The 27,820-nt window shown below is 49.1% G+C and overlaps 1 protein-coding gene across 1 annotated transcript in view; it reads left to right on the top strand.

Moving 5' to 3' along the window:
* The window catches only part of TOX2 (TOX high mobility group box family member 2), a 161,142-nt gene that overhangs the window by 124,720 nt on the left and 8,602 nt on the right, over positions 1 to 27,820 (top strand). Inside the window, exons 4-7 of the mRNA XM_021546355.2 lie at positions 7,411 to 7,650; positions 11,871 to 12,098; positions 24,254 to 24,334; positions 26,583 to 26,990. Of these exons, the coding sequence (XP_021402030.2) occupies positions 7,411 to 7,650; positions 11,871 to 12,098; positions 24,254 to 24,334; positions 26,583 to 26,990 (957 nt within the window). The remainder of the gene's footprint in view (positions 1 to 7,410; positions 7,651 to 11,870; positions 12,099 to 24,253; positions 24,335 to 26,582; positions 26,991 to 27,820) is intronic.

The following is a 27,820-nucleotide window of genomic DNA, read 5'->3' on the forward strand; positions in this document are numbered from 1 at the left end:
AACCTGCCCCAGGGCATGTCTGTGTCTCAGAAATGCTTTTTTGAAACCATGGATGTGGATTCTTCCTCTTTGCTGCCTGGCTCTGAGTTCAGAGATGCTCCTTCAAGATCATGTTTGCAAGCTTGAGTTTGTAAAACCTTTTTTTCCCTCTGTGTCCAATGAAGGCAAATTGTTAATTTCAAAATAGATCCAAAAAATTTCTGTGTGCCCAAACCCCCAAAGCTGGCACCAGCAGCTCCTCTGCTGCTTTGGGCCAGAACAGCCCCCCCCATGGCATCCTGGTGGGGTCCAGCTCCCCAGGAGCTGGCAGAGGGATGCCTGGTCCCTCTGGGAACTGGACACAGCCAGGAGGGAAGTGACAACCACAGCTGGGAATGCCAGTGCACAGAGAAATCCTCTGCCACGTGATAAATGCCCCCCACCTCCTCCAAAATAAATTACTTCCTTTTTAAATCCTTTCCAACTGTTCCCCTCGTGTTCATAATAGGATGATCGGTGGAACCAAAGATGTGGCTGCTACTTTAAAGGATAAATTAGTTTGACTCTTAACTCAATAATTAAAACTGTTATGGCTATGAGCCTGCAGGGATAATGTACTATTATTATAGTCATTTGTTTCAATTAAATGCTTACTGATTTTACAATAGCAGCTGGGCACCTGTGTGAGATAGCTATTACTCTGAACAAGACATCTCAAATTCCAGCAGAAATTTGTCACTGCACTAAAGCATTTTACACAGACCATGAAAGTTTATTAGGAGCAGTTACAAATCGGGAAGAGGAGGGGTGGTAATTGGGGATATATTTTCTTATCAGCTTCTCTCTCTCCTGCTCTCTCTTTTAAGTAAATCATCTTTAAGTATTTCAGCTATGGTGATGCGTTTACATTGAAACTTCAATACAGAAAAAGCCTGCTGGGAAAACTTTGCTTCAAAGCTGTTCAGCAGATAATTCCTCTCCCTGGCTGATTGTGATTAGAATGGCTTGTTCTTGGGAACAGACCCAAGGAGAGGGAAGCTGTGCTGTGGATGAGCCTGGTGGCTGCCCCTGGAGTAGCTGCTTGCCTTGCCTGGAAGGCAAGAGGAAGACCCTGGGTGAGGAAGGCTCTGGCAGCTCACCTGTATTAACTGACCCTGGGAAGGGTGGGAGTCATGGAATCATGGAATGGGTTGGGTTGGAAGGCTTAAAGACATCTCATTTCAACCCCCTGCCATGGGCAGGACACCTTCCACACTCCCAGCTGCGCCAAGTCCCAGCCCATCCTTGGACACTTCCAGGGATCTCAGGGCAGCCACAGCTTCTCTGGGCATCTGTGCCAGTGTTTAACAACATCATCATAAAAAGTTTCTTCCACATAGCTACTCTGAATCATTCCTCTTTTAGTTTAAAACCATCACCCTTTGTCCCTGTCCCACAACAGGCCCTGCTAAAAAGCCTCTCTCCATCTTTCTTATAAGCTCCTTTAGGCACTGGAAGGGGCTCTCAGGTCTCCCTGGACCCTTCTCTTTTCCAGGGTGAGTACCCTGTCTTGGTTTGAAAAGACAGGAGTCTGTGAAGGAAGGCAAGAGCCTCCTGTGAAATGGAAAAGGTAAACCCCCTCCCTCCAAATTACCACAATTTCAAAATTAAAAGGCTTTCAGGCAGAGATATGTGAATGGGAATAACAGTTCTTTACTAGGAAAAAACTAAATAATTTTTTAAAATGTAATTAGTACAAACAAAACTACTGATAGAGTCAGAGACCTGACACCCTGAGGAGTCAGGGTGTTGGTAATAGTCCAGTTAAATGGTGGCTGCTCCTCCTGGAGGGGCAGATGAAATGCTGCTGGAGCGGGGATCTGGAGAAGGGTGGAGTTTTCTCTGAAGGTCTGGGGATGGAGTAGATGGGCCTGGTCTTCCCCTGGGGATCCAGTGGGGAAGAAGCTGCTCCTCTGGGAATCCAGCAAAGGGGCTACCCTGGTGTCCCAAAAAATGCTGATTTTCTGCAGGTAGGGGTGCTTGGCTCCTCCCTCTGGGTGGAGCATCTCACCATGGAATGATGGAACTTTACCAGTCATGCAGTGAGTCAATCAATGGTCCATTAACAGAAGATTTTCCCCCGAGGGAGACATTGTTCTTGGGAGAGATAAGAAAACTTCCCCACCTCCAACAGATGGCAAATAGAATCCATGCTTATCTTACAAGCCAGGACACACCCCCAGCTTCCCCAGCCTCTCTCAAGAACACCAGAGGTGCTGCAGCCCCTGGAGCATCTCTGTGGCTTCTGCAGCTCCACATCCTGCTGATGCTGGGGCAGCTGTGCAGGTGGGGTCTCACCTGAGCGGGGCAGAGGGGCAGAACCCCCTGTGCTGCTGCCCACGCTGGGGGATGGGCCCAGGACAGGGCTGGATTTCTGGGCTGCCAGTGCCCATTCCCAGGTTGTGCCCAGCCTCTCATCCCCCAGCACCCCAAGGATCTTCTCCACGTGGAAGCCTGGGGTCTGACAGTGTGACAGTGTGACAGTGTGACAGTGGCCTGCCCACCTCGGCCACTGTCTTTTGCACATCCCCCTGTATCTCAGGGGGGTGCAGTGCAGTGCTGTGTGGCGACCTCCAGCCAGATTTCTCCTTTTGCTGCTCCTTGGGTGAGCACACGGGGTGTGGCATGGATCCCACCCAGGGATCCCACCCAGGGATCCCACCCAGGACTGCAGCCCAGCCCAGCAGGCAGCAGGGCTGGGGCACTTGGAGCATCACTGCAGGGCACGTCAGAACCTCTGGGTTTGTCCTTCTGCCTCCTGAACACGGGCTTTGTTCAGGGTGTGGCCAAGACCAAGGAAGGTGAAAGGAGGAAGAGGAGGAGTGTCTGGTTAAGCCGTTTTCTGACCCAGAGATGGGGCAGCTGAGAGGTGATTTAAAAACTTGCATTTATTTTCAGTCTCATGTGAAGAGTGAGACAAAATAGATGTTATAGTTCACACCATCACAATCAGAAGTCATTTATTAATTATAATATATTATAAGCATTTCCTGGCTTCTGATCTTTTGATCATCTAAAATTACTCTTCATAAATCCTAGTACACTATATCTTTTAAAATTATATTTCTCTAAATTATCTAATATTATTTACAAAACTATCTTTTAAAACTTATTTCTAGTTATTTCTATTTTAACAATATCTATCTTATTCTATAATATTTCTAAGTTAACATTTCTTATCTCAAAGTTTACATAAAAGTACATACTATATAATCTCTCTATCAAACTTTAAGAATTCTTTACAAATCCATTTCCCACAGAGGAGGAGAAAAATCCCATGGAAGGCAAAGGCAGAGGTGGTTTTGAGGGTGGAACCTGCCTTGGGGATGCAGTTGGGAGTCAGGAATTAGCAGGAGGCCATTCCATGACACAGCCATCCCTGCCAACTTTGCTGGCTGGTGCCCTACCCCAAGAGCTGCTTTTTACATTGGAATTTTGGGGAACAGTCCACTTGAAGCTGGGCTTGACACATTTGAAACATTTTCTGTGTTAGCAGAGCACCCCAGTCCCCAGCTGGGCTCTTCCTCATGGCATTTGTCACTCCTGGATTCCCCCTCTCCCAGAAACAGGGAACGTGGACCATGTGCTGTTTGTCTGCCTGTTTTTCTCTCCTTCTCTGGATTAGCTGGAGCATTTATGGGCCTGATATGCATATTCATTAAAAGAATTGAAATATTGTGGAAAAAAAGAAGCTGTCTTTGAGTTAGCACAGCCTTTGGGAATCTGCTAAGTAAGATGCACTTAATTACTTCAGCTATGACTACATCACATTGCACTCTGGGTTTCCTCTGAGATGCAAATATCTCAGCACAGGCTGCAAACCCATCCTGGGTTTTTGCAGTGGTGAGCCTGTAGTGCTGGATTCCCAGGATGGAGAGGGGATCTGACCTGCCTCTCACAGCCTCTGCTCCTGGGGAACAGCTGATCACATTCCTGGTGGATATTTAATCCCACGTGTGTTTCCATTGGGTTCTGTGGCTCTGCTGGGTGCTTTGGGGCAGGGAAAGGCATGGGAGAGCCCCACTGAGCCCAGGGCTGGGACTGCATCCCACAGGAGCAGGTTGTTTTCTTTTACACACCATTCATTGCCACCTTTCGCTTTGGTTTGCCATGATCACAATTTCATTTGTCATTTACTTGACTAATTAGGCTGTTTGCTGCAGGGAATCACCTCAAAATCCTGCTTCTGGGGGTCTCTCTTTCCTTGGGTCTTTTTTTGGGGGGTATCACCTGCTTTGGGTGCCCCTGAAATGGCTCAGTGTCAGCAGGATGCCGCAGTGGGAAGCAGGAATAACCCTTTCCCTGCCTTGAGTGAGAGCCATCCTCACCCTTAATCCCATTTAAGAAGCTCCAGTGTTGCACACTAACAACTCACCTTCATTTTCACTCCAAATATTTTACAGCTGGAAAACTCAAATGGCTTTTCCACCGCTCCGGGGACACCAGGAGCTGTCACCAGGAGTGATGGGGAGGTGGCTTCCAAAATGGCATTGTTAAAAAAATAAAGAGAAGTAGAGAGAAATGCAGTGAGTGCCAAATGGTGGGGGCAGCTCCTGCCTGTCCAGGGTGGTCAGCAGGGTGCATGTGAGGAGCTATGCATGACCTGCAGAACCTCCTGGACCAGGGGAGAAGAGATGGGGATGTGGGACAGGGAGAGAAGGACCAACAATATTCAACTAAAAGCACTTTTTTATCATTTTTTTGGGTTGGGAGCGACCTTTAAAGGCCATCCAGTGACACCCCTGCCATGGCCAGGGACACCTGCCACTGTCCCAGGCTGCTCCAAGCCCTGTCCAGCCTGGCCTTGGGAACTTCCAGGGATCCAGGGACAGCCACAGCTTCTCTGGAAAATCTGATCCAGTGTTTAACCAACTCCATTGTTAAAAATTCCTACATTATATCTAACCTAAATCAACCCTCTTTTAGTCTAAAACCATTCTCCCTTGTCCTGTCACCTGAATAAGGGTCTGTCCCCCTCCTTCTTATTAAAGGAGTCCCTTTAATGATGTAAAGAAGTTGGGAGGAGACATCTGAGCTTAAGATATCCTTAGAGAAGAATGTCCCAGGAAAAATGCTGTGTCTCTGCTACTTAAAAGGGTTCTGTGATGGGCTTGGTATGAGCATGGGGCTTCTGGTTGGGTTCTCTGAGCCAGGCTCAGGTTCCTGCTTTTTTCTACAAATTTTCAGAGGCATTTACAGCATGTGGCCCATATCCATAATTGCACTCCTGGACTTGTTCTGCTCTGATGCATAAATAACATGTACTGTAAAGAAAAATGCGTGATTACATATTTAATGGATAAACAGAGCCGTTGTGGTCCATTGGCCACATAATAAAAGTTTCAAAAAATTGTCTTAATACAGTATTTCCTCAGGAGACTACTGTGGCTGAAACGTGAGCAAGCTATTTTACATTTTAGAATTTTTTAAGCCACATCTCATAGCCTGCCCCATTTCTCCAACACCCGTCTTCTAAACTTTCCCTTCATTTAAATTTAAAATAAGGACAATAAATTATTCTTTTCCTTAGCAGCTGGCAGATCTTCTTCAACATGAAAGGTCTGGATTAAACTGACAAAACCCAAGACAAATGTATGTTTTTTTGGCTGGAGTTTGGGAATGGCTGGCTGCTTAGCAGATGGGAGCTGTGTCCCCACTGTGCACGGTCCCTGTCACTGCTTGCCTCCCCCAGGCCATTCCCATCACTTTTGCAAATTCGGTTTAAATGCAAAAATTGCACCTTTGGTGCCTCCTGTACTGCCCAAGCTTGGTGTCTGTCTCCATGGCTGCATCATCCTTGATGTCTTCATGACCAGGAAAGCCAGAGTAAGACACAAAATCAGGTTTCAAGAGCACATCATAAGGTTTTAGGGGCTCACAAAATTTGCTGTAGTTAATCTCTATGGCCCTAACCAAAGCATAGTTAAGTTCTGTGCCCCTTTGCCTCTAAGCAAAGCCAGCCCTGCTGCCTCCTTGACACCACCAAGCCAAGGGCAGCAATTCAGTGTGGCCCCTGAGTCAGCCTCAGTCCTACTCGTGATTTTGAAATGCAGAAATGGATTTAATTCCTGTGAGTTAAATCCCTTCACAGTTAATACAGGAAAAGGGCAGATCCAGGGAAAGCTGTCCCCCTGACACTGCTTCTCTACTGCTGGGGAGTCCAAAGGAGAGCAGAACATTCTCTCTGTGTAAAGGTGTGGTGTAAAGCTCTTGGTTCCTGACCTGCAGCAGTAAATCTGGGTTTGTGTTTGGATTTATGTCCTCTGAAGCCTATGGAGCCCTCACAGGTCTTCCCCGGGTTTCCTTCTGTGTGTGCTGCTGATGGAGCTGGCAAAGCTCCCCTGGTAATGAGGGATTGCACCTCAGTGGGCTGATCAGGAGCTCAGGTCTTTAAACTAGTGTTAGCATTAATCAGATTAATGTAAAAGGGGGAAAGTCTGGCAAATGTTTCAAGTAGGGTTTTCCTCCCTCCCACTCCGTGGCTGGATGAGACTGTGCAGGAGCCAAGCTCTACTAGATGAGCAAGGATGGATCCTGGGGGAAAATGGGGTTTTGAGGAAAGTGATTCAAACTGGGAATGGGGTCTTGATGCAGAAGACAGCAGGGTTTGTCCTTATCTCATCATCTCATCTCATCTCATCTCATCTCATCTCAATCTCAATTTGCTTCTTGGTGTAAAGGGCCTGGACCTGCTGGAATGAGTCCAGAGGATGTTCCAAAAGCTGGATCCCCTCTGCTCTGAGCCAGTCTGGGAGAGCTGGGGATGCTCACCTGGAGAAGGATCTGGGGAAACATTAGAGCTCCTTACAATGCCTAAAAAGGCTTCAGGAGAGCTGGAGAGGGACTTGGGACAAGAGCCTGGAGTGACAAGACAAGGGGGAATGGTTTTAAGTTATAGGAGGGTAGGTTTAGATGGGATTTTAGGAAGAAATTCTTCTCTGTGAAGGTGGGGAGGCCCTGGCACAGGTGCCCAGAGATGCTGTGGCTGCCCCTGGATCCCTGGCAGTGCCCAAGGCCAGGTGGGATGAGGCTTGGAGGAGCTTCCCTTCTCCTGGTGATTTTGCCATAAATCACTTGTTTATTAACCTTTTTTTCAGACCGCTGATAGGTGCCAGCCACCAGTGGTCCCTGAGGCAGCCAGGGGCACCTTCTGGGCACACAGTCCCACACACAAAGCTGATTTAGCACCTCTCTGTCAGGCTCACGGGCACGGCAATGAGTGCACAGTGCTCACTCTCACCTCATTTGGAAGCGAGCTCAAGGAAGACTTTCCCAGCCGTGTAGAACAATTTAAACAACAAATCAGCCTTAAAGCGATTTGGCAGTATGGCAAATAAATACATGAATGAAGGAATGAGTTTTGTAGTGACAAGCGATCTCCTCCTCCCTCAGATCCAGGAGATGGTGCACTCGGACGCCGCGTCCTACGAGTCCAACCGCCAAGTGCCGCTGCTCAACCGGCCCGGCATGCTGGGCGGCCCCATGGGTGCCCTCAGCCAGTCCCAGCTCATCTCCCAGATGGGCATCCGGAGCGGGGTCACCCACGGCTCCCCCTCGCCCCCGGGAAGCAAGTCTGCCACCCCATCTCCCTCCAGCTCCACTCAGGAAGAGGAGACCGAGTCGCATTACAAGGTACGCGCGGTTGGGTGCTTTTCAGGGAGGGTAAATGGTGCGAAATAAAACCACAGATTTCTGGTCTTACTCTGACATTTATAGTGGGAGGTTTTCCCAAGGATGAGGGCACAGCTGCCAGCCTAGGGTGAGGTCTAGTATGGCAGGCTGGCACTCACACAGCAGGGCTGGAGGTCAGAGTTGTTCTTCTGCCTCCACGTTTGACCAGTTCCATCAGGCCACAGGATTTCCTGGGATGATGATTACGATGAGCAAAGCAGCTTCAGGGCTAAGATTCTGCAAAAGCTTGGAGTTAAACTAGATTTCTGGTGGTGGGGAGAGTAGATGAAACAGGGAAGGAAAATAACTCATGGTGGGATTTAACTGAGCTCACTGGACATGGCTTGCTAAGGAAAACAAACGGGAATTCAAATAATCTTCTGCCTTTTATTCACCAAGGTGGTGTTTTAAGTAGTTAGCAGTGTCCCACATGGTCTCTACAGCCAACACGGCTGCTGAGTGTGGCACCAACAAACCCAAGGAATTCCTGGGGTTTGGGCAAATCTTGGTTGTTGTCCATCTCTTCCAAATGCACCAGCAAAGCCAAACAATACGTGCCATGTTCCAGGAATCTGTGGCTGTTATTTGCTGAGGGCAGACTGCAGCAGTCACAGTGCCTCTGTGCCTGCAGGTGAATTCCTGGGCTCCCTGGGGACTTGGATTAAAGCCTTCCATGGAAAACCTTCTCCTGGAAGGCACTGGTATTGTAACCTTGTCCCACCCAAATAGACTGTTGTGACAGGGTTTGAGTGTATAACCAGAGCAGCAAACAGTGCACATGCTGGAAAACTAGGAAAATGATAGGACTGAGCAAAAACCTTTCCCTCTTCATGGAAAGCCAGGAAATGGATTCCCATCAATCCTGTAGTTTTTCATCCACTGGCAGATTTCACTTCAGATTGGGACATTTCAAAGCAGAGTGCTCATGTGGGTGGAAACAGAGCTTCAGTGGATAAAACTGCAAAAAGAAGGGATACAGGAGGTTAAAAACAAATTGAATACTTCAAACTTTGTGATTCCATGTTCAGAGGACACCGTGGGAGGGGTTATGCTGCTGGATCCCACAGTCTGCCATCTCCCAAAGCCTGCCTCAGAAAGCTCCAGGCTTTGTGCACCTGGAAGCTGAAATCTTTCATGTCAGGAGAAAATGAGTTTCAGTTTAGTGGTGCACCAGGTTCTGTCTCTCTGCCTCCACCAGCATCACCCACCCAGCTTTCCTGTCAGGCACCAGGAGTTCCTGAGCAGGGCACAGCTTTGGGGTTGGATCTTCTGTTTTCTTGATCCAGTGGTACCCATGGGGTAGGAAATGTGGAGATGTCCAGATGATGACAGCTTGCAGAGATTAGAATTTTTCCTAATCCTTAAGGCAATCCCTCTCATTGTTCTGCCCTGTAAACCCCCCAAACAGGTGAAAGTGATGTTTGAGAGAGGAGGAGATGCTGAGTGGGAGGAAAGCAGCAGAGCCACGCTGTGGCCTGCAGGTTTCTGTTTGCTTTGTTTGTCTGCACAGCTGCTGCCTTCAGCCATCAGTCACTTTTTCACATGACCATTAAGGCCTTTTCTGCAACAAGTCATCAAAACAACATCTAACAAGCAGAAATTAATCTTGTGAGCTAGAAGGTCACAGGTTAAAGAAATGAGTCTGATACCAGCAGGTCCTTCAGGTTGTCTGAGCCAGGGAGCTTTTGAATTTCAGAGGTCTCAGAGCATCACTGGTTTATTTACCTGCTCCATAGCTTGGGGGGTGGGTGCACATGAATGGGAGGGACAGGTGGGTGCAGCCAGATTCCAGCTGGATTAGTGGCCACTCTCCATAGGTAGTAAAATCACAGCGTCCATGAGATTTCAGCTCTTCCTGTGCTTAATATCTAAAAGGGCACCAAGTTTCTGGGATCACATCATTGCCCCAGTCCACATCTGCCACCAAACAGACCTTCTGCTGGCTCTCCTGGGCAGGTCCAATGCCAGTGGCCGCCACGGGCAGGTGGCCATGCTCTTCATCCCCCTGCCCAGCCTCCCTGGTCCCTCTGAGCATGGGGGTGACCCCTGGGGGTGCAGATGCTCCGGGCAGCGAGGCACTGGCTCACTGGGGGTTGACTTTAGCCATGAATGTGGGTTGGGTTGGTCAAAACATCTGAGTCCAAGCCCAGGCTGTTGTCTCATCGCACGTGTGTCACACCTGGAAGGCCCCATGAATACCAAATCCTGCTCTGCTCCCTGCTGCTGTTTTCCTTAAATCCCATGTGCTCTTTGGTGCTGCCTGAGCTGAGAATGCAGCTGGGGTTGTGCTGCTGCTGTTCCAGCTCCCTGGCTTGGTCAGTGGCTGTGTGGGAGCAGGTTCCCCACAGCACTCCACTGAATCAAAAGGGACCACAGTTAGTTAAAATACCATCTCACTTCCTAATGGGCTGAAGTCCTGTCATGCATTTTTTTCCTCCTAATAAGCTGGCCTTTCACCTCCAGGCCTCCCATTCAAGCCCAATTGGGCAATTTTAAATTAAATGCAATTTTTGTGGTCTCTCTGCTCATTCACTAATGGTCACTGTCTGTTTGACAAATGTCACTGCGCTGATACTGAAATTAATGATCAGTCAAGAGCTACAGAGTGGAGAGCAGGAAGGCTGCTGCCCTTTTCCTCCCCGTGCCTGGCCTCTGCCAGCTGAAGGGAAGCCTCTTAAATCCTGGCACTGCCAAGTACATGCTCAAATTGACCAATCCATCAGGAGAAGGAGTTGTTTGTCCCCAGCTCAGCTGGAGGCATTGTTTTCACAAGATCTTGATGTTTAGAGCTGTGTCTTTCCAAGTAATTCAACAACCTGTGCAGCTGATGGTAGTGGCTTGAGCTTAGGGCTGCAGGTGGAGGGGATGGTGTCCTGTTTGCCCTCAAGGATGCAGAGATCCAGCCAGTGCTTCATTCTCTGCCATCTGGTGTATTTAGGTTTTCCTTCACTACAAAATAAAGGTAATGGTGCTTCCCTGTAGTGTGAGCTTTCACTGGCCACAGTTAATGCCAGTTGAGAGCTTTGATGGGTATCCAAGTGTTTTCCAGGGGTCTTTTCCTTTGCACATCCTTCTACAGAAGCTTCTGCAGTCCGCTGTATTCACTAAATCATAGAATACCATGAGTTGGACCCACAGGACCCCCCAGCCCAGCCCCATCCCTGCACAGACCCCCCAACAGCCCCACCTGGGCACCCCTGGCAGCGCTGTCCCAACGCTCCCGGAGCTCTGGCAGGTTTGGGGATGTGCCCATCCCCTGGGGAGCCTGGGCAGTGCCAGCACCTCTGGGGAAGAGCCTTTTCCTAACACAAGGCATCCCAAGGGAGACTGATACAGGATCTTCTTTCCATGCTGCCTTCAGTGGAAGCATCCCCGTTTCCAGCCTTGCTGTTTCACTCCCAGCCCAGTGGCAGCATCCCGTGCTAAGCAGCACAAAGGCCACAAAGGCCAGCTCCTGGTCCCTGTGCCCTGCTCCCCTGAGCTCCAACACCCACTGGGCACCGAGCATGGACACAGCCATTCCTGGTCACCAGCTGCACCCACATCAGTCAGAGTGAACAGCACGGGCAAAGCATTTAATTGGTATGATTACAATAGTTCAGTTCCTGGATATTCTTCTGGACAGGGGTACATATATGTTAGAAGGATGGAGCAAATTTTGGATGGTCCTGGTGTGATATTTTGGTGGTTTGGTCAGTGCTCAGGACCCTCCTGGAATAGGGAGGTGAGGGAAGCAGATGCAAAGAGGGCTGAGTGGGGTGAAAATCAGAAACCATGTGGAAGCCAAGTCTGGAAAATTCCTGGATTGCTAAAGCAATCTGACTGGGAAGCAAGGCATGTGGGGAGGTTCCAGAAAAGATCAAGGAGTGAGTGTGCTGGGGAGGAGGGTGGGGAAGGAGAGTGACTGAGGACTGAAGAGCCCCAGATTTGGAGCAGGGACAAAAGGATGAGCCCAAACTATGAGCTGGTCTGAGAAGAGGCACCAAAGCAGGCTCAGACCAATTTGTGCAATGTCCCAAGAGGCTCCTGGGGGACAAAGAGATCCCCAGGGCTGCTGCCCCTCTCCACACTGGGATGTCTCCACTTCCTATTCCCTCTCTCATCTCCTTGGCTCAGCAGCTGTAGCAGGGGCTGGTATCAGACCTTAGCTGACTGCTAAGCTTCATCTCTTGGTTTTGCAGGCTACTGGAGAGAAAAGACCCTCAACAGACCTGGGCAAAAAGCCCAAAAGTCAAAAGAAGAAGAAAAAGAAGGACCCCAATGAGCCCCAGAAGCCTGTGTCAGCCTATGCCCTGTTCTTCAGAGACACACAAGCAGCCATCAAAGGGCAAAACCCCAACGCCACCTTCGGGGATGTGTCGAAAATCGTGGCATCGATGTGGGACAGCTTGGGAGAAGAACAGAAGCAAGTGAGTTACTGAGTTATTTATTTTTGCCTTTCAACTCTTGAAATGGGTATTTCCACGATGCAGGCATGCTCAGGGCATGGCCAGGGGCTTCCACAGGCTGAAGTGCAGGACCAGAAACTGTTTTTAAGAGCAGTGCTGAGGTGCCCACTGTGCAAAATTGCTGTTGTTGTGTGGGGAAGAGCAAATTTTTATGACAACTAATTATTCTTTATAAGCTCATACTCTGCACAGCCATCAGTGGCCTTTCCCTGACGTGGGGTTTTACAGCTTGAGATGAGAGATGAGTTTGGATTTGCTTATTTACTTACAAGGAGTGACAGCCAACTGGCTGAACACTATTAACTTCCAGTGCTGCTGCCTTCAAACCCAATGTTCAGGCTTTAAAAGCTTCAGAAGGAGATGTCTGAAGTGGCCTCATAGAGGAAACCTTGCTGCCCCAAAGCTGTCAGCCACTTTCCATCTGCTTCACGTGGAGAATTCCAGGTTCTGCTTTCCCTCTTTGGTTGCTGCTGAGTCAGTTCCAAAAGCCTGTAATTGCTCGTTGTCCATGGAGAGAGCCCCAGGGAACACTTCCTGGAGCAAGGATGGCTGTTTATCAGGCAGAGTGAGACCTGACACGGGGTGTGATGTGTCCTGGACCCAAACAGGCTGGGAGCATTTCTCCTGGAGCCTGCCACAGCTCCTGCTGGGCGTCCATGGCCAGCACTGGAAGCAGCTTCATCTGGGGAGAGAGCAGCAGGGAGGGAAAAAGCCATTTAACTGAAGTTATGCTGGGACAGAACCTTGATTCCCACCCCACACTGAGTCAGGAGTAAGAGCAGAGGATCTTCAGGGATGAAAGCTCTTTTGTTCCCTTTTCTCCTCTTTGGGTGGATCACTGTAGGATCATGCAGGCAGCAAATCCACATCTGAAGAGGGGAGGCAGCTCAGGAGGGCTGCTGGAGCTCACCCCTAGGTCAGAGGTTAGCTCTGTGTGCTGGAAAAGTCTCTCCTCCATCCCGAGCTTCCAAAGAAAGGCTCAGCAGTCTCTGTTGTTCGGTCTCAAGGCAGTTTATTGCAAGTTATCTAAAAGATTTTCTTCTGGGGCTGCTGTGGTTTGCTCACAGCCCAGGCAGAGGCACACACACACCCTGACATCCTCTCTGACCCCGACTGCTTCTTCTCTCCCCGCCCAGGGCTGCTGCTGTCTTTTATATGGTACATTACGTTACATGGTTACAGTTTTTCCCAATGCCTATTACCTATATTAAATGGTGCTTTTCTATCTTTTATATGGTACATTACATGTTACATGGTTACAGTTTTCCCCAATGCCTATTACCTATATTAAATGGTGCTTTTCTATCTTTTATATGGTACATTACGTGTTACATGGTTACAGTTTTCCCCAATGTCTATTACCTATATTAAATGGTGCTTTTCTACTCTAAACCAATCTGTGAGTGCCAACATCACCAAGAACATGGAGGTGAGGAAGAAGAAAGAGGAAGGGCAGGGCAGGCCCAAATCCCAAACCATCTTAAAACCTCTGACCCCCATGTACAAAACCAAAACCCCCTGTAGAACACTCAAAAATTCTTCCCTCTACTTTGTGACTACTTCTACTATAACATCTAAACTTTTGTGACTTCTTGTTCTTCCTGCAAGGTTGGTAAATCATTCCATGGTTCAAACCCAAAATCACAGCTGTTTCCAGCTGCCTGCCAGGGTCTCAAATGCTTCTGACCTGGACCTGGAGGGACATTTTGAGTTCCGACAGAGGGTGACCCCAGCTCTGAGAAGCTGCAGGATAGGGGCTTGGTTTTTGCTGTTGCTTCAGGGTGTGAGAGGTTCAGGAGTGTGCAAAAGCTCTGTGTCACCTCTTTCTCCTGCCTGCATCCCCCCAGCATCTCAGCCTGCCCCTCCTTTGCTGCGAATTCCAGCGCAGTTCGGGCACTGGCTCAGAGTGGAAGCGCTGCTGCGACCCTGACTCAGCGCAGTGCAAACGCTCAGCTCTTAATTAACAGCAGGGATTAAACCAGCCCGTTTATCTTCCCTGCTAACTCTCCCTCCTCCTGCTCTTTCATGAGCTCGCAGCAGCCTCCCGTCTCTTTACACACGCTTTCTAAGTGGCTCCATTTCTCCCTCTGTAATTGATTTAATTAAGTCATTTGTTCCCTGTCTGAATGCTTAAATATTAACTTCCTGGCTTTGTCTCCAGCTGGATACTTCTCTCCCACAACAGTTACCTCCCTGCCCAGGACTCTGGCTGGAGGGACACGATTTCTCTTTGGGAGCCTGTGGCTGGTTTGTGTGATGTGGCACGTTCACTCTGGAAGTGCCTGGCTGGAGGAGAGTTTATTTAGCCCCTGTTTGCTTTCCTCTGCCAACATCCCCGGTGAAGCTTTTTTTAGATTCATGAGGCAATGCAATGGAAAGGGGAAAAGGAAAAGAATATTCTAAAATGCCTTTAATATGAGAAAACAAGTACCTGGGCTGTCCTGTAGGTGTTTCCTGCCCAGGGCTGCAGGATGTGGTGCACACATTCCCTGTGAAGGCAAGCAGGCATGCCCAGGGCTCTCCTGGCACATCTGGAGAGGAGATGGATGGTATCTGAGCAGCACAGCCAGGCATCACTGCCCAAAATCCTGCTGCAGCCTGGGGGTGCAGCCTGCCACACGGCTGCAGCAGCCCATCAGCAGGCAGGATCGTGCTCTGGGAAGGGGTGGAAAAGCTGGAGAAGGGAAGTGTTTCATCAGGGACACTGCGTTTAGCTTTGTGGACAACAGTGACTTCATGTCCTCACTGCAGAAAGCAGTGCAGAGGACAACCTGGGAAAAGCCAACACAGAGGGTGCAGAGCAGGCAAGCAAAAGCCAAATCTGGGTATTTTGGCTAAATGATGACCAAAGTTTTAGTTAGAGAACAGTCTCTCTCTTCCTGGCTTGAGAAGGGTAGATGTGAGGCTGTAGGATCCCACACTTGGATCCCCAGAGGTGCAGAGCCCAGCCCCACTGTGTTCCTAAGCAGTTCTTTACATCCCTGAGTTTCACAAACCTCATCCCAAGCCCTCCAGTGGGCCCTGGGGGTGTTTTTGTTCCCACCTTGTGGGAAAGCAGCAGGGAGGGGGTTCCAGGGGAGCTGGTCCATAAAGCCAGGGCATTTTGTGATCCCTCCACGTGTGAGCAGCCCCTGACACGTTCCAGCTGTGCCTGCCCGTGTCCATCCACCCCCCAGCTCCATCCTGCACACAGGGGGTGCACAGAGGTGGGGTGGCCCCTGTGCCAGTGCCAAAGGGCTGAGGGAAGCCCAGTGCTGGTGGCTTGTAGCCATGCCAGACAGGGAAGGGTGGTCCTGTGCCCCCTCCAGTGCCCCAGCCCCTCTCCACAGACACCTCCCGGAGCATTTCTGCTGGCAGCAGTGACATGCCAGCCCTTTGCCAGGTAGTCCTGGCCAGCACACAGAGGGTTAATCCTCTGCCATTTGCGCTGCTAATGATTATATGCCCTGTAATATCAAAGCTGGAGCTATTTATTTGCCATTGAGCAGGTGCTGCTGCTCCCACAAAGCAAATTTACTTTCTCCTCCTGATGAAACAAGGAAAATAAAGGTTGCTCACGTCCCATTTCAGATATGTTTTTTTTCCCTGTGCACCAGCTGAAAGACAAACACAGAGAGGGAACCAGAATGCATATTATGCAAGAAACCATATAATCTAGCAGCATCTTTGATTTGGCTGCTGCTGTCACAGACATGCATTTCACAGAGAGGCTTTTTTTCTCCCCCCTTTCTTTTGTTCTTACTGGTTTATCATTTGTGGCTTTGTCATTTTGTTCCTTCTTCTTCTTCTCTTCTCAGCCTCTTCACAATGAATCTTCATTTTCCCTCTGACACACTTGTATCTAAATTTCCTTATTTCCTGCCTTTTTTTATTTATATCTGTTGCCTGGTGATTTGATCATGCTGTGGAATACAGGATTAGCAATCTCCGTGTCCTTGGGTACTGCTCAAGGACACCTGTTCGGCAAAACACCATTTTCTTCCCCATTTTAACCCCTTCCAGCGTGGCTGCAGAATAGGAATAAATAACAACACCTTAAATATCCCCAGCGCCACGTTAGCAGGACGTTGTAATCTTCATTCTTCAACAGCTGGCATGGCCCTTCCTAAGGAGCTTACACGGGAATCTGAAGAATGTGACTCGAGGAAAAAAAAAGAAAAATAATACATCCTCTTTGAACTTTGCAAATAGTTTAGCAGCTGTTCCTGTAGAGATAGCTTCGACTTTGCTGCAGAGTGAAATGCTAATTCAGCCATTAGCATCCAATGGGGCACCTGTCAGAGGAATCCGCCGGCAGCTCCAGGTCCCAGCTCCAGAATCCAGTGCCTCGGTGGGAGTTTTTGCCATTAGCAGATCTCAAGCAGCGTTCCCCAGCAAGGTTTAAAAGGGCTGCCTGATTTGAGAGAAATTAAAGGAAATTGAGCACTAGATTGGAGCAAGCCCTGCTAATTCCCTGGGAGGATTTTCCCCTGGCACGGACAGCCCGGTCCCAGTCTGTGCCACACACAGCCCCTCCTCTGTTTCCACAGGGCCACCAGGGGCCACACCTGCTCCAGAGCAGGTGGCATCAGCCCTGGTGACTGCCCTCCCTCAGGGGGATGATAAGCCTGGAGATGTGGGTCTCAGATTCAGTCAAAGAGAGAAACAAAGAGTTTCTAGCCAGGCAGAAGCCTGGGAAAGAGCTGGAGAAGAATGTAAATAATTCTTTATATCTCTTGTTGTTCACATTGTTTATAGTTAAGTTCTATCACTGTGCATCAAGCACTTTGCACCAATGCTGTGGGTTATTTTCACTTCAGAACCAATGGAGTTGGTCCTCACGAAGCTCTGTATAAAAGAGCAGTGTATTTTGAATAAACCAGAGTTTTACTCTCACAGCCTTCTGGTCAGAGTCTCTTCATTCCCATCCTGCCTCGACAGCGACATGGAGACTCTCCAGAGAAGTCACTGGTGGGATTCACTCTCCCCTGCCAATTTCTGCTATTCCCTCTCCGAGCACCTCCCTGTTCCCTGCAGTGTTTTGGTGAAGAGGACGTTGGATTGGAGCCAAGCAATGGTGGAGACCACGGAGATCAATGCCAAGGTGGCAGCTGCAGGAATCTCTGGAACCAGCTTCTTTTTGTCAGCAAATCCAGCCACAAAGTCAAAGCCCTGGGCAGGTGTTTCCATAGGGAACTGAGAGCAGAGGAATCAAGGAGCTCCCAAGCAATCTGCTGGGTAATCCCCAGGCTAACCCAGAGCTTCCCATCTGAAATGAGCAGAGATTGGGCAAACCCAGCATTTGCAGTTGAGTTTTTGAGTCTGGGACACAAAGGTACCAGAGATGAGTTCTTGCTCGTGCTTCACCAGGAACAGCTCAGTAATGCTGAGAGACTCCATGGCCAAACACAAATGGGATTTTCTGACACAAATGTACAGCCTGGAGAACAACACAGCTCCGGGGATCAAGTCACACTCCAGGAACAAATTACCCAGCAGAATTAGCTGCTTAGCAGGAAAGTAGTAGGTCACCCATTTAATCAGATCCATCTGCTCATTGAACCTGATCCATCTGCTGCTGACAGGACCTGCAGGGTCTGTGGTGGGACAGAGGCATCGTGGGCCAGCTGTGAAGTTGTTTTATGGAAGAGCCACCAGAGGGGAGAGATCCCACAGGAACAGCCATGCTACAAATTGCCCAATTCCAGCTTTGTTCCAAGCTGCCAGCGCTGGAGCACAGCAGGATGCACTTTCCTCCTGCAGCCCAAAGCCCTGGCAGTGAGGCCCTAGAAGGGTCCAGGCAGTTGCCCTGGCCTGGAAGGAGGTTTCAGCATCTTCTGGGCATCAAGGAAAGCCATGCACCAGAGAGGGATCAAAGCACCAATCCGAAACAAGGCTTCAGGAGAGGTCTGGTGGAGAGCAGGGTAATGATGGGGAGGATGTGGAAGGTCAGATCTGCTTTTAACAGCTCCACGAGTTCTACTTTTCTTCTTGGAGAGCAAGATCAGAAGTTTTGGAAGGTGAATGGTGCATGTCTTTTGTTGGAGGTTAGGGTTTGGATTTGTCACCCTCCTGTCCCCTTTGGAATTTTCAATGGATTGTCCTGGGAATAAGCTTGTGCCCTCACATGGAGCAAGGAATGACTTCCACCCCATGAAGTCGAGGCAGTGGAGAGCAGGAATCTCTCAGGATGCTTTAACCAGTGGCAATTCCTGCTTCACTGCAGGCTCTTCCATTCATTCTCCAAAGGAATTGCTTCACAGCACTGTGTCTCCACCAGGATAAAGCAGGAGCTCTCCTGAAACCATGCTAATAGTTCCCACAGCCAGGGTCTTCCCTGGCGGTATCCTCAGGGTTGTTGACTTAAAATCCAGACCACAAGCTTTTTTCTGGAAGTGTAGCTTGGCTTAGTTGGTTTCAATGGTGGGAGGGACAGAATAAGTCTTGCCCTAGAAGAGGACACAGAGGGGGATGCAAGGAGGAAAGCAGGATTTGGGAAGGAATAAGGACAACCTGTCCATGTTTCCTATTTGCCTTTCCAGTGGCTGTGGTAAGGATGTGTGGAGAGAAAGGGAAATGTGGCAGGGAGGATGTGCTTTGAGACACCTTGTGAATAAACTGTAAGTTATAGTGATCTGAAGACATATCTTGGAGGAAGGTGTATAATAGTTACAAGAAAAACCCCGCAGACTTACAAGCAGAATAAAAACCAAATTTACACATTTGGGAGAAGAAAAAAGCCAGTCATGGAATCATAGAAAGAAGGGCAAGGAGAGACTTAAGAGGTCAACCAGACCATACTGATGCCTGAAGTCAGGATCATCTCTACTTAAGCCATTCCTGATGGGTGTGTTCCTAATCTGTTCTTAAACCCTCAGTGGTGGAGATTACACATCTCCCCAGGCAATGTCTTCCCGTGCTTAATTATCCTTTCTGCTCCCGAGGCTTCCCAGGGCTTACCCAACATTTCCCTTGGTGCAATTTAAGCCTATTTTGCCTCCTTTCCTACATGCAGAGGATCACCCCATGCCTCCTTTGCTACATCGTGGTGGCTCCTCTTGGCCTTCCCCCCGAGCTTTCCTCCTGGAGCCCTTTCCTGCACTTCCCATCTCTCCTCTCCTGATGTTCTACTACCCCAAATTCCACCTGGGATTGCAGCAGAGATGCTCCCACGTGGGGTCAGTGCACCCCTCGATTTTTTGGGGGGGAGTTGGAGTTGTTCCCCTGGTTCCCCAGGCCTGGGAAGCAGGGTTTGCTGCTGGAGCAGGAGGGCTGGGATGCAGAGGTTACAGATACCAGCTCCGGCTGTCGCTCGGCGCCTGCGCGACACGGAGCCGCTCGTGGGCGTCAGCGGGGTTTGCAATAATTGTCTTCCCTAATTAACTTGTTATCAAACAAGAACATTTCATTATGGTACAATTACTGGCTGCTTTGCTGAGACACAGAGGTGTCAGGATTACGATCCTGACATATGCTTCTTACAGTTCTGATTTTTTTGTTTTCGTAATCACTAACCATTTTTATTTCCTCCCCCCTCTCCCTCCAACCCACCCACTCACTTAATAACTAATGAATCCTCCTGCTAATGAATAAGGAAAATAAATCAGTGGGCATGACAGGTTAGGGAGAAAAACATGCAAAATGTTTTGAGGATACTTAAATCTGATAAATTACTTCAAAATTAAAATCCCTGGGAGAAAATGGGATTTAATTAGAAAGTAACGTGGTTTTGTCAATGTTTAAATTAAAATTTTGAAGGTTATAAATGCTGCACTAGAGCTGCCTTTACACAGAAGATTTGCATGGAGCTTTGCTCAGATCCCACGTCAGCGTGGTGATTCCCTGGGAACAGGCAGCTCAGTGTCCTTGATGGAGCCCTGTGTGGGTGCAGGGCAGGACTGCAAAACTCCCAAGAGGAGACCCTTAGGGATGGCTCTTTAAAATGAGGGTGGTGACACAGGTCACCCAGAGCAGCTGTGGCTGCCCCTGGATCCCTGGCAGTGCCCAAGGCCAGGCTGGATGGGGCTGGGAGCACCCTGGGATGGTGGAAGGTGTCCCTGTCATGGCAGGGGTGGATCAAAATGGTGCCTTCAACTCAAACCCTTCTGGGATTCTGTCATGGTTTGACACTGGTACAATGCCAGTGCCCCCATGAAAATGCAATCTCTCAATTGAATGCTGTGAAATGCAATCGAGAACAGAGCAAAGCAGATCCAAGCTTAATAACAGGGAAAAAACTTTATTAAGCTACTTCTATAAAAGGAAAAAAAAGGAAAAAAAACACACACAAAGATCAAAATGAAAACCTTGCCAAGCATTCCTCCTCTCACCACCCAACTCCAACAAACCACAGTGAGACACAATCTGGACCCCAATCAGGTTTCCACCCTCCAGACAATCGATCCTCAGTCCATCGAGGGAACAGAGTCTCTCCTGTGCCACAGACCCCCCAAAAACACAGCTCCACATCCTGTGTTTCCATGTCACACATGGCACCACCCGGAGAAAAGTTTGCCATGGTGACCCTTCTCCTTTCCATGCACAGCGCTCTCACCACCAATGCATAGATGGACAGACTGCTTTTAGGATTTTTCCTTTCAAGGATGCCCTGCCAAGAGGGAAAAAACAACAGTTCAGTTTTTCATTTTGGGACCTCAGTCCCCCCCATTTTCCCCTGGGGCCGAGGGTCCAAGAACAGAGATCTTCTTCTCTTCTTCTTCTTTGAGGACAGGGGGAACCACTACAAAACCCCCTAACTTTTCTCTGTTTGCTCCACTTCTGTCTTTTCCCAGCTGAAGCAGGTCTCTTGACTCACTGGCATCCTCCTAAAATACAGTCTCTCTCTTGGAGGAGATTTATTCAGTCTGTGGCTACCAAGGAAAAAGTCCAGCCAAAAGCCACTCCATCATCCCCTCCCATCTAGAATTCCTCCTTCTAACATCCCAGGTCCAAGCTTCTCTCTTCCTCTCTTTCAAACCGAGGAGGAGTGAAATTTCACAAAGCTTTCATTTCTCAGGAAGGTTAAAAGTCCTGATTCCCAGGATGGTTCTGGGCCCAGGCTCCGGCTCCCACAGGCAGCTGGGCACCTTGCAGCCCCCCGGCTCTTCTCCTTCCCCACAGTGAACTGCTGATAAAAACTTCTGCTGTCTCTTTATCTCTCTCTCTCTCTCTCTCTCGGGAGACTCGGGGGGAACAGAGACATCCCACATTTTTCATCCACCCTTCCATCTGCAGGGGGTTCCAGTCCCTCCACCCTTGGGCCCACCTCAGTCAGGCCATGGGCCTTCCCCTCCCCACCCAGCCACGGCCGGGCAGGGCAGAGTCCTGCACTGCACAGAACCAAAGAGAGCGAGTTCTCCTGGGAATTCTGATTTTAACCCCTCTGTGTTCTCAGAGGCGTGTCCACCTTCAATTGGTCAAGATCCAAATTCACCTCTTCCTTCCGGAAAAATTCTTTTTCTGTGTCAAACCACAACAGATTCTATGGCTGAAACCCAGATAATGCATCAGGAATCTTCCAGAACTTCCAGCTCAGCAAAGAAATATCAGAGAGCACAATCCCTGAGCTTCCCAGAGGAACATCAGAGATCACAATCCCTGAGCTTCCCCCATCACCTTTCCTTGCAGCCCTGCTGGTGGCCAGGCTTGAGCCAGGGCTGGCCCAGGGAGCACAGAGGCTCCTGCCTGGAGCAATCCCCCCTCCCTTATAAATAATTATTTACTCCCCTCCCTTCAGCAGAATGAGCCACTGGCTGCCCCGCCCAGTCCTGCTCTAGACCCCACCCAGCAGCACATCCCAATAGGAGAGCTCTAAAAGAGACAAGAACAGATGAAGAGTGGCATAAAAAACAACAGGTTAGCAGGAAAAACAAGTGATGGAGATGAAGACAGGCACAGACTTTATTGGTTATTTATTTATTTGCATTTACTATTAGGAAGTTTCAATTACCTGTCCTCTCACTGTCCAGAAATTGCAGGTTTTTCTCCAGGCAAGTCTTGCTAATAATTAAATTTATCTCTGCATAGCTCTGAATACTTTGTTTTTCCACCATCCTGGGAAAAAAAAAAAAAAAAAAAAAAAAAAAAAAAAAAAAAAAAAAAGGTAAAATCACTCTTGGATTTTGCTGTTATAGAGAAAAAATAATTAAATATATTCTCCATAGAACAGCATCCAGCTGTGGCCTCTTTTAAACACTGAGATACAGGAATTCTTATTTCATTGTTGTGAGAGCATCAGGTACCACATTTAAGAGCATCCACCAGCTCTGCTGATGAACACAATAAATTCTGTGGTACTGTGATGGGCACAGACCTGCTCCGGTAGAAGGTGTCCCTGGCCATGGCAGGAGGATGGAACTTGAGGAGCTTTAAGGTCCCTTCCAACCCAAACCACTCTTTGATTCTATAATAAAAGATCTGAAGATTGTAGAGAAAGGTAATAGCTTTTATTAAGGGAACTGATACTGTTTGAAGAAATAGTTACTTTTCACAGGCAAACTCTTCTTCAGGCTGACATTTTGAAAAGTAATTTTGTTCTGAATGGAGCAAATATAATATTTCCTGAATGCCATAAAGCCAAAGACAAACGTAGAGAAATGCTCCATTTCAGAAAATTGCCGTCTGAGACCTCCAGTGTGTTGAGTCAAAACGTTTCATTACAGGACTCGCTGTGATTTAGCAATGAAAATAAGGCTTTCAATCCATTTTTAATAGAATTTATCTGTACTGATTTAAAACTCACATTCAGTTCAACTGCTGGAAGGTTACTCTTCTTCAGAGGTCAGTGTTGGGAGGAAGTCTGCCATGGCCATGGAAATTTGCGGGGGAAATAAGCTAAATCATAGAACTGGGGGATTGTTTTGGTTGGAAAATACCTTTAGGATCATCCTGTCCAACTGTCAGCCCAGCACTGCCATGGCCACCACATCCCCAGGTGCCACATCCATAGGTCTTTTATACACCTCCAGGAATGGTGACTCCACCACCTCCCTGGACAACCTGTTCCAGAGGTGGGCAACCTTTTCCAAGAAGAAATTTTTCTCCATATCCAACCCAAATCATCCTGGACAGAGAATGTGCCCACCAGGCTTCAGAGTTTCAATTCCTGAAAGCTGTTTTAAAGCTGAATTAAATACATGCAAATCTGTTCTAATTGAAATCAACTTTCAGTGTGTCACTTGAGGAAGGCTTTGGGTTTCCAGTGGAGAAGAGGGTTGGTGGGTATTTTTCCTGGGAGTTCCTGCCTTTATTCTGAAATTTTTATTCCGTTTTAAAATACTCCTTTTTTATTCAGTTTAATCTGTGTAATTCCATGGGGACTTACTGCTGGGGGCAGACTGGATCACACCATTGGAGGTCTTCACCTCCATGTGGAGGACCAGGATCCATGCAGGAAGGGGAGCAGCACTGACATGATCAAGAGGCATCTCTCATTATGGGGAAAGATGGAAAAATAAACCATAATTCACTCTTCCAAATCTTTTATTTTTTCTTAGGGAAGCAAACTCTCCTGGTACTTGCTGCTTCCCTGCAAGCTCCAGCTCACCAAGTCATAACATGAGGCAAAAATCTCAGCTTTTATAAGATCAGGAAGCAGTTCCCACCTGTTCAGACTGCAGGGAAGAGCTGGGATTTTGAGGATTAATATTGGAAAAATTGAGAAGACAAATGGATAATTTAGGGATTCTGACTGTCTCACATGTTTTTAAGCTGGTCATAATCACAGAATCATAGAATGGATTGAGTTAGAAGGAACTTTAAAGACAGTCCTGTCATTTGAGGATTTGGGCTTTTGTCTTGCTCTTCCAAGAGCCTGGATCATTCTCTACTTGGCTTCCTGTTGGGAAGGGATTTCACTGTGCTCACTTTATCAAATCAGACTGTGTCTCTTACAAATACCTGTCTAAACACACAGACCACTCTGACCAGAGATCCCAGCATGGGATCAGATCAAAAATCCCAGCATGGTTCAATCCAATCATTTTCTTGGATTGGCATAAATTCCTCTGCAGCAGAATTGAGTTTTTCATGCACAGAGCCCTACTGAAGGGGGTTCCCACTGAGCAGGTGGGATGCAGCCAAGCCCAGCAGCCTCCTGTTCTCTTTACTAATAATTTTCCATCCCTTGGTCCTTCCAGGCATACAAGAGGAAAACAGAAGCTGCCAAGAAGGAGTACCTGAAAGCCCTGGCTGCGTACCGGGCCAGCCTCGTCTCCAAGGTACAGCCACACTCACGGGCAGGTTACAACTCACGAGCCTCCAGGGAGGAGCACATTTATCAGAAATGCTGTGTAATTGGGATATCAGAACTGATACCAGCATTACCACCTTCCCAAGGGGCTGAAAGAGGGGCTCTGCAGCACGGTTAGGGCAGGAGCTGGGCTGTCATCTGCCCTGAGAGCCCTGAAACACGACCCCACTTTGGATGGGTTCAGCAGCAGGGAGGTTTCATCAGTGTCCCTGTGTGGGGTGAAGGGGTCCCTGCTGCCTGTCCCCACTTTTCCTTGCCCACTTTTGGGGTGTGAGTGCAGCAAAGGGGTCAGGAGGACAAGGTGGCACCAGGGACTGGCCCAGGGGAAGGTGACACCCAGTACTGGGCTCACTGTACCAGCATGCTGCTGCACCCTGCTCCATGCACTTGGGCTGTCCCGCCTGCTCAGGACCCCAGGGGTTGCTTCTCCTGTACATGATCAGACTAGACCAGATTTTTAGGAAGTTTTGGGGAGTTTTTAGGGAGTTTTATGGAGTTTATCAACCCCATAACTGTGGGTCGATGAGATGTGAGCACATGGGTGCTCACCACACTGCAGCCAGGCCAAACCCAGGGCCATTCCAGTGTCTAATAGTGAAATCCCAGGGCATTTCAGGCCCAGAGAGGAACTCCCAGTGCTGCAAGACCACACTGGTGAGCAAAGCACTCCTAGATGTGGATGCCTATCCCAAGGGACCTCACAGCTTGCCCTCCTCCCTCTAGAGAGGGGACTCAGCATTCACTGCCTGGGAGTTTGGGGTGGCTCCTGTGGAGCTCAAAATCTTCCTGGCTCAGCGGTAATGCTGCCCTTGGGAAGGGGGAATGGTCCCCCTTCAAAGCTACTCCTTGGTACTACACCACATCCTCAGAGCCTGATCATCATATTCACCTGCCCTGGGAAATAAAGTGACCTCCCCAACCACCCCTCACCTGCAGGATCTGTGTGCTGATGGTGAGCTGGAAAGGCTCAGAGCCCCTGTGCAGACCAGTAGCTGCCAATTTCTCAACAGAACAGAAGCAAAGACAGAAAAACAGGATGGGAAGGACTTGCTGGGGATTTAAAACTCTTGTTGGTTCTTCTGGAAGCCTCTGAGGGTCTTGTCATGAATGTTCCTCTCAGCAGTGTGGGGCAGAAGGCGTGGAAGTTATAGAGGCATCTGCTCTATGGCTTTGGTTTCTCCCAATTGCTCCAATTGCTCTTCTGCAAAACTTTGTTTTGAGCAAAGCAACACAGTGTGGTCCTGGCTGCTGGGTGAGAAAGGATCAGGACTATCATTACAGAGCCTGTCACAGGACAAAACCCTCATTGTCCAACCCAGAAAATTCCCCTTTGTCCTTCTCTCCTTCCTGCCAAAATGATGTCATGATTGTCCCATGCATTATAGACCCACCAGGGCTGCTGGGATGCACAGAATGGGGAAAGCAGGGGGTTTATAGACCCATTTGTACTCTGTTGGAAGCAGGAGGGGTTTGTCAGCCACCCACAGCACTGAGCTGCTGGTGGGCAGTTTGCCTCTGCACTGGTTTGATGCCTTGTGCAGGCTGCCCTAGAACAGAGACTGGACAGAGCTAAAGAACAAAGCAGGGATTTATTAAAAGGCATCAATGGATCCACCTTGGGCAGCACCAGAGCCCAGCCAGGGCTGCACCCAAATGAACCAAAATAGCCCCAAAATGCACGAGCGCTCCCGGGGCTCTCCCTGGGATCAGTTCTGCTCCATTGGCACCTTGGAGTTCATTGTCCCATTCCAGCTTCAGCCCAGGCAGTCCCATCCTGCTTGTTTTTCTCTCTCCAGCCCACGGTGTTTGTGCTCCTGGGCTGAGGTTTGGATCATTTGTCCTTGGTGCCCAGCTGGAGCAGGAATTGTTTTGTCTCCCTGCTCTGTGCAGAGCGCTCACCATCCCCTCATATGAAGCTCAGAACCACACACTGAAGCAGCTCAGAATCTGAAAAATATAAAAGCTAAATCCTGAGGTATCAGGTTTGTTCCCTGTGATGCTCCAGGCTCTGCCAAAGGCACCATTGAGTTACTGGGCTTTAGTTTTCCAGCTCTGGATGCTGCACCCAGCTGCTGCAGGGCTGGGAGGTCCCGCGCTGGCAGGTGGGAGAGCAGCAGGGTGCATGGGGAGCTCAGCTGCACCGCTGGGTATCTCGGGATGCATATTGACATTTCCTCTTTTCCTTCCTCACCACCTTCCTCTCTGTTTCCCCACAGAGCTCTGCCGACCAGGGGGAGACGAAAAGCACCCAGAGCAACCCCCCTTCCAAGATGATCCCCCCCAAGCAGCCCATGTACCCCATGCCTCCGCAGGCATCCTCTCCCTACCCCGGCCTGGGTTCCTTCCTGTCCCCGTCGGAGCTGCAGAGCTACCGTGGGCACCCCCACGCCGGGCTGGCCCGGACCCTGCCCTCCAAGCCCCTGCTGCCCAGCCTCAGTGCCTCCCCGCCGCCCTCCTTCCAGATCAGCCCCCCGCTCCACCAGCAGCTGTCCCTGCACCACGCGCAGAGCTCGCTCCTGCCCCAGCCCCTCAGCATGCAGCAGGTCCCCCAGCAGCCCCTCCTGTCCCCCCCCATGGCACTACAGGTACAGCCCCCCATCAACGCCTCGCCGCCCGGACAGCAGGTCAGTGCTCCGGGCACCCCGGGTGCTCCTCGAGGGAATCCTCCCAGAGATGGGAATGGAGCACCAGGAGGGGCTGAGGGACATGGGAGAGGGGCTCAGCCTGGAGGAAACGAGGCTCAGGGGGGACCTTGTCCAACTCAGGGTCCTCGAAAGACAGGAAAGCTGGACAGGACAGAACGCACCTCTAACCAATATGGTTAATGCTATGTTCTTCATTTATTAGTGAGAAGGTGGCATTTATATACACTTCTACATAGTTCACAGTTTACAAAGGCACTCTCATTGGCAAGCTAACATTGTTTGTCTTTGTCTTAAGGTGGTCAGGCTTTTCACAATGCAGCTCTACCCTAATTCACACTCAGCTCATTACTTTGTAGTAACCTTAACATAATTTCTAACTGCGCCACAACTGAATTCTTACTGCGTCAAAGGCTCTTAGGCCCCACCAAGGCACTTATCAGGGGCCTGGTCTGAGTGGGCAGCTCAATTCTCACTCCAGACATAAATCATGCCTTCTCTCTCAGAAATTCTGCAACACCTTGTGTCTCTGCACACCCCCTCCCCCACATTGCCCTAATTTGGGTATTTTGGAAAAAATGTTATTTGCCAGGTAACTATCGTGAATCTGGTTTATATACATTGCCTAATGGATATAAATTTAATTAAACCCACCCCCAAAAATGGGGAAAACTGATCAGCTTTCAGTTAAAGCAGCCCCTCAGTGTCCTTGTGGCTCTGCACAACTCCTGACAGGAGGGGACAGCCGGCAGGGTCGGGCTCTGCTCCAGGGAACAGGGATGGGACAAGAAGAAATAGCCTCGAGTTGTGCA

Source organism: Lonchura striata, chromosome 17 (assembly GCF_046129695.1).
Source record: "Lonchura striata isolate bLonStr1 chromosome 17, bLonStr1.mat, whole genome shotgun sequence".
In the NCBI taxonomy this organism is placed as follows: Eukaryota; Metazoa; Chordata; class Aves; order Passeriformes; family Estrildidae; genus Lonchura; species Lonchura striata.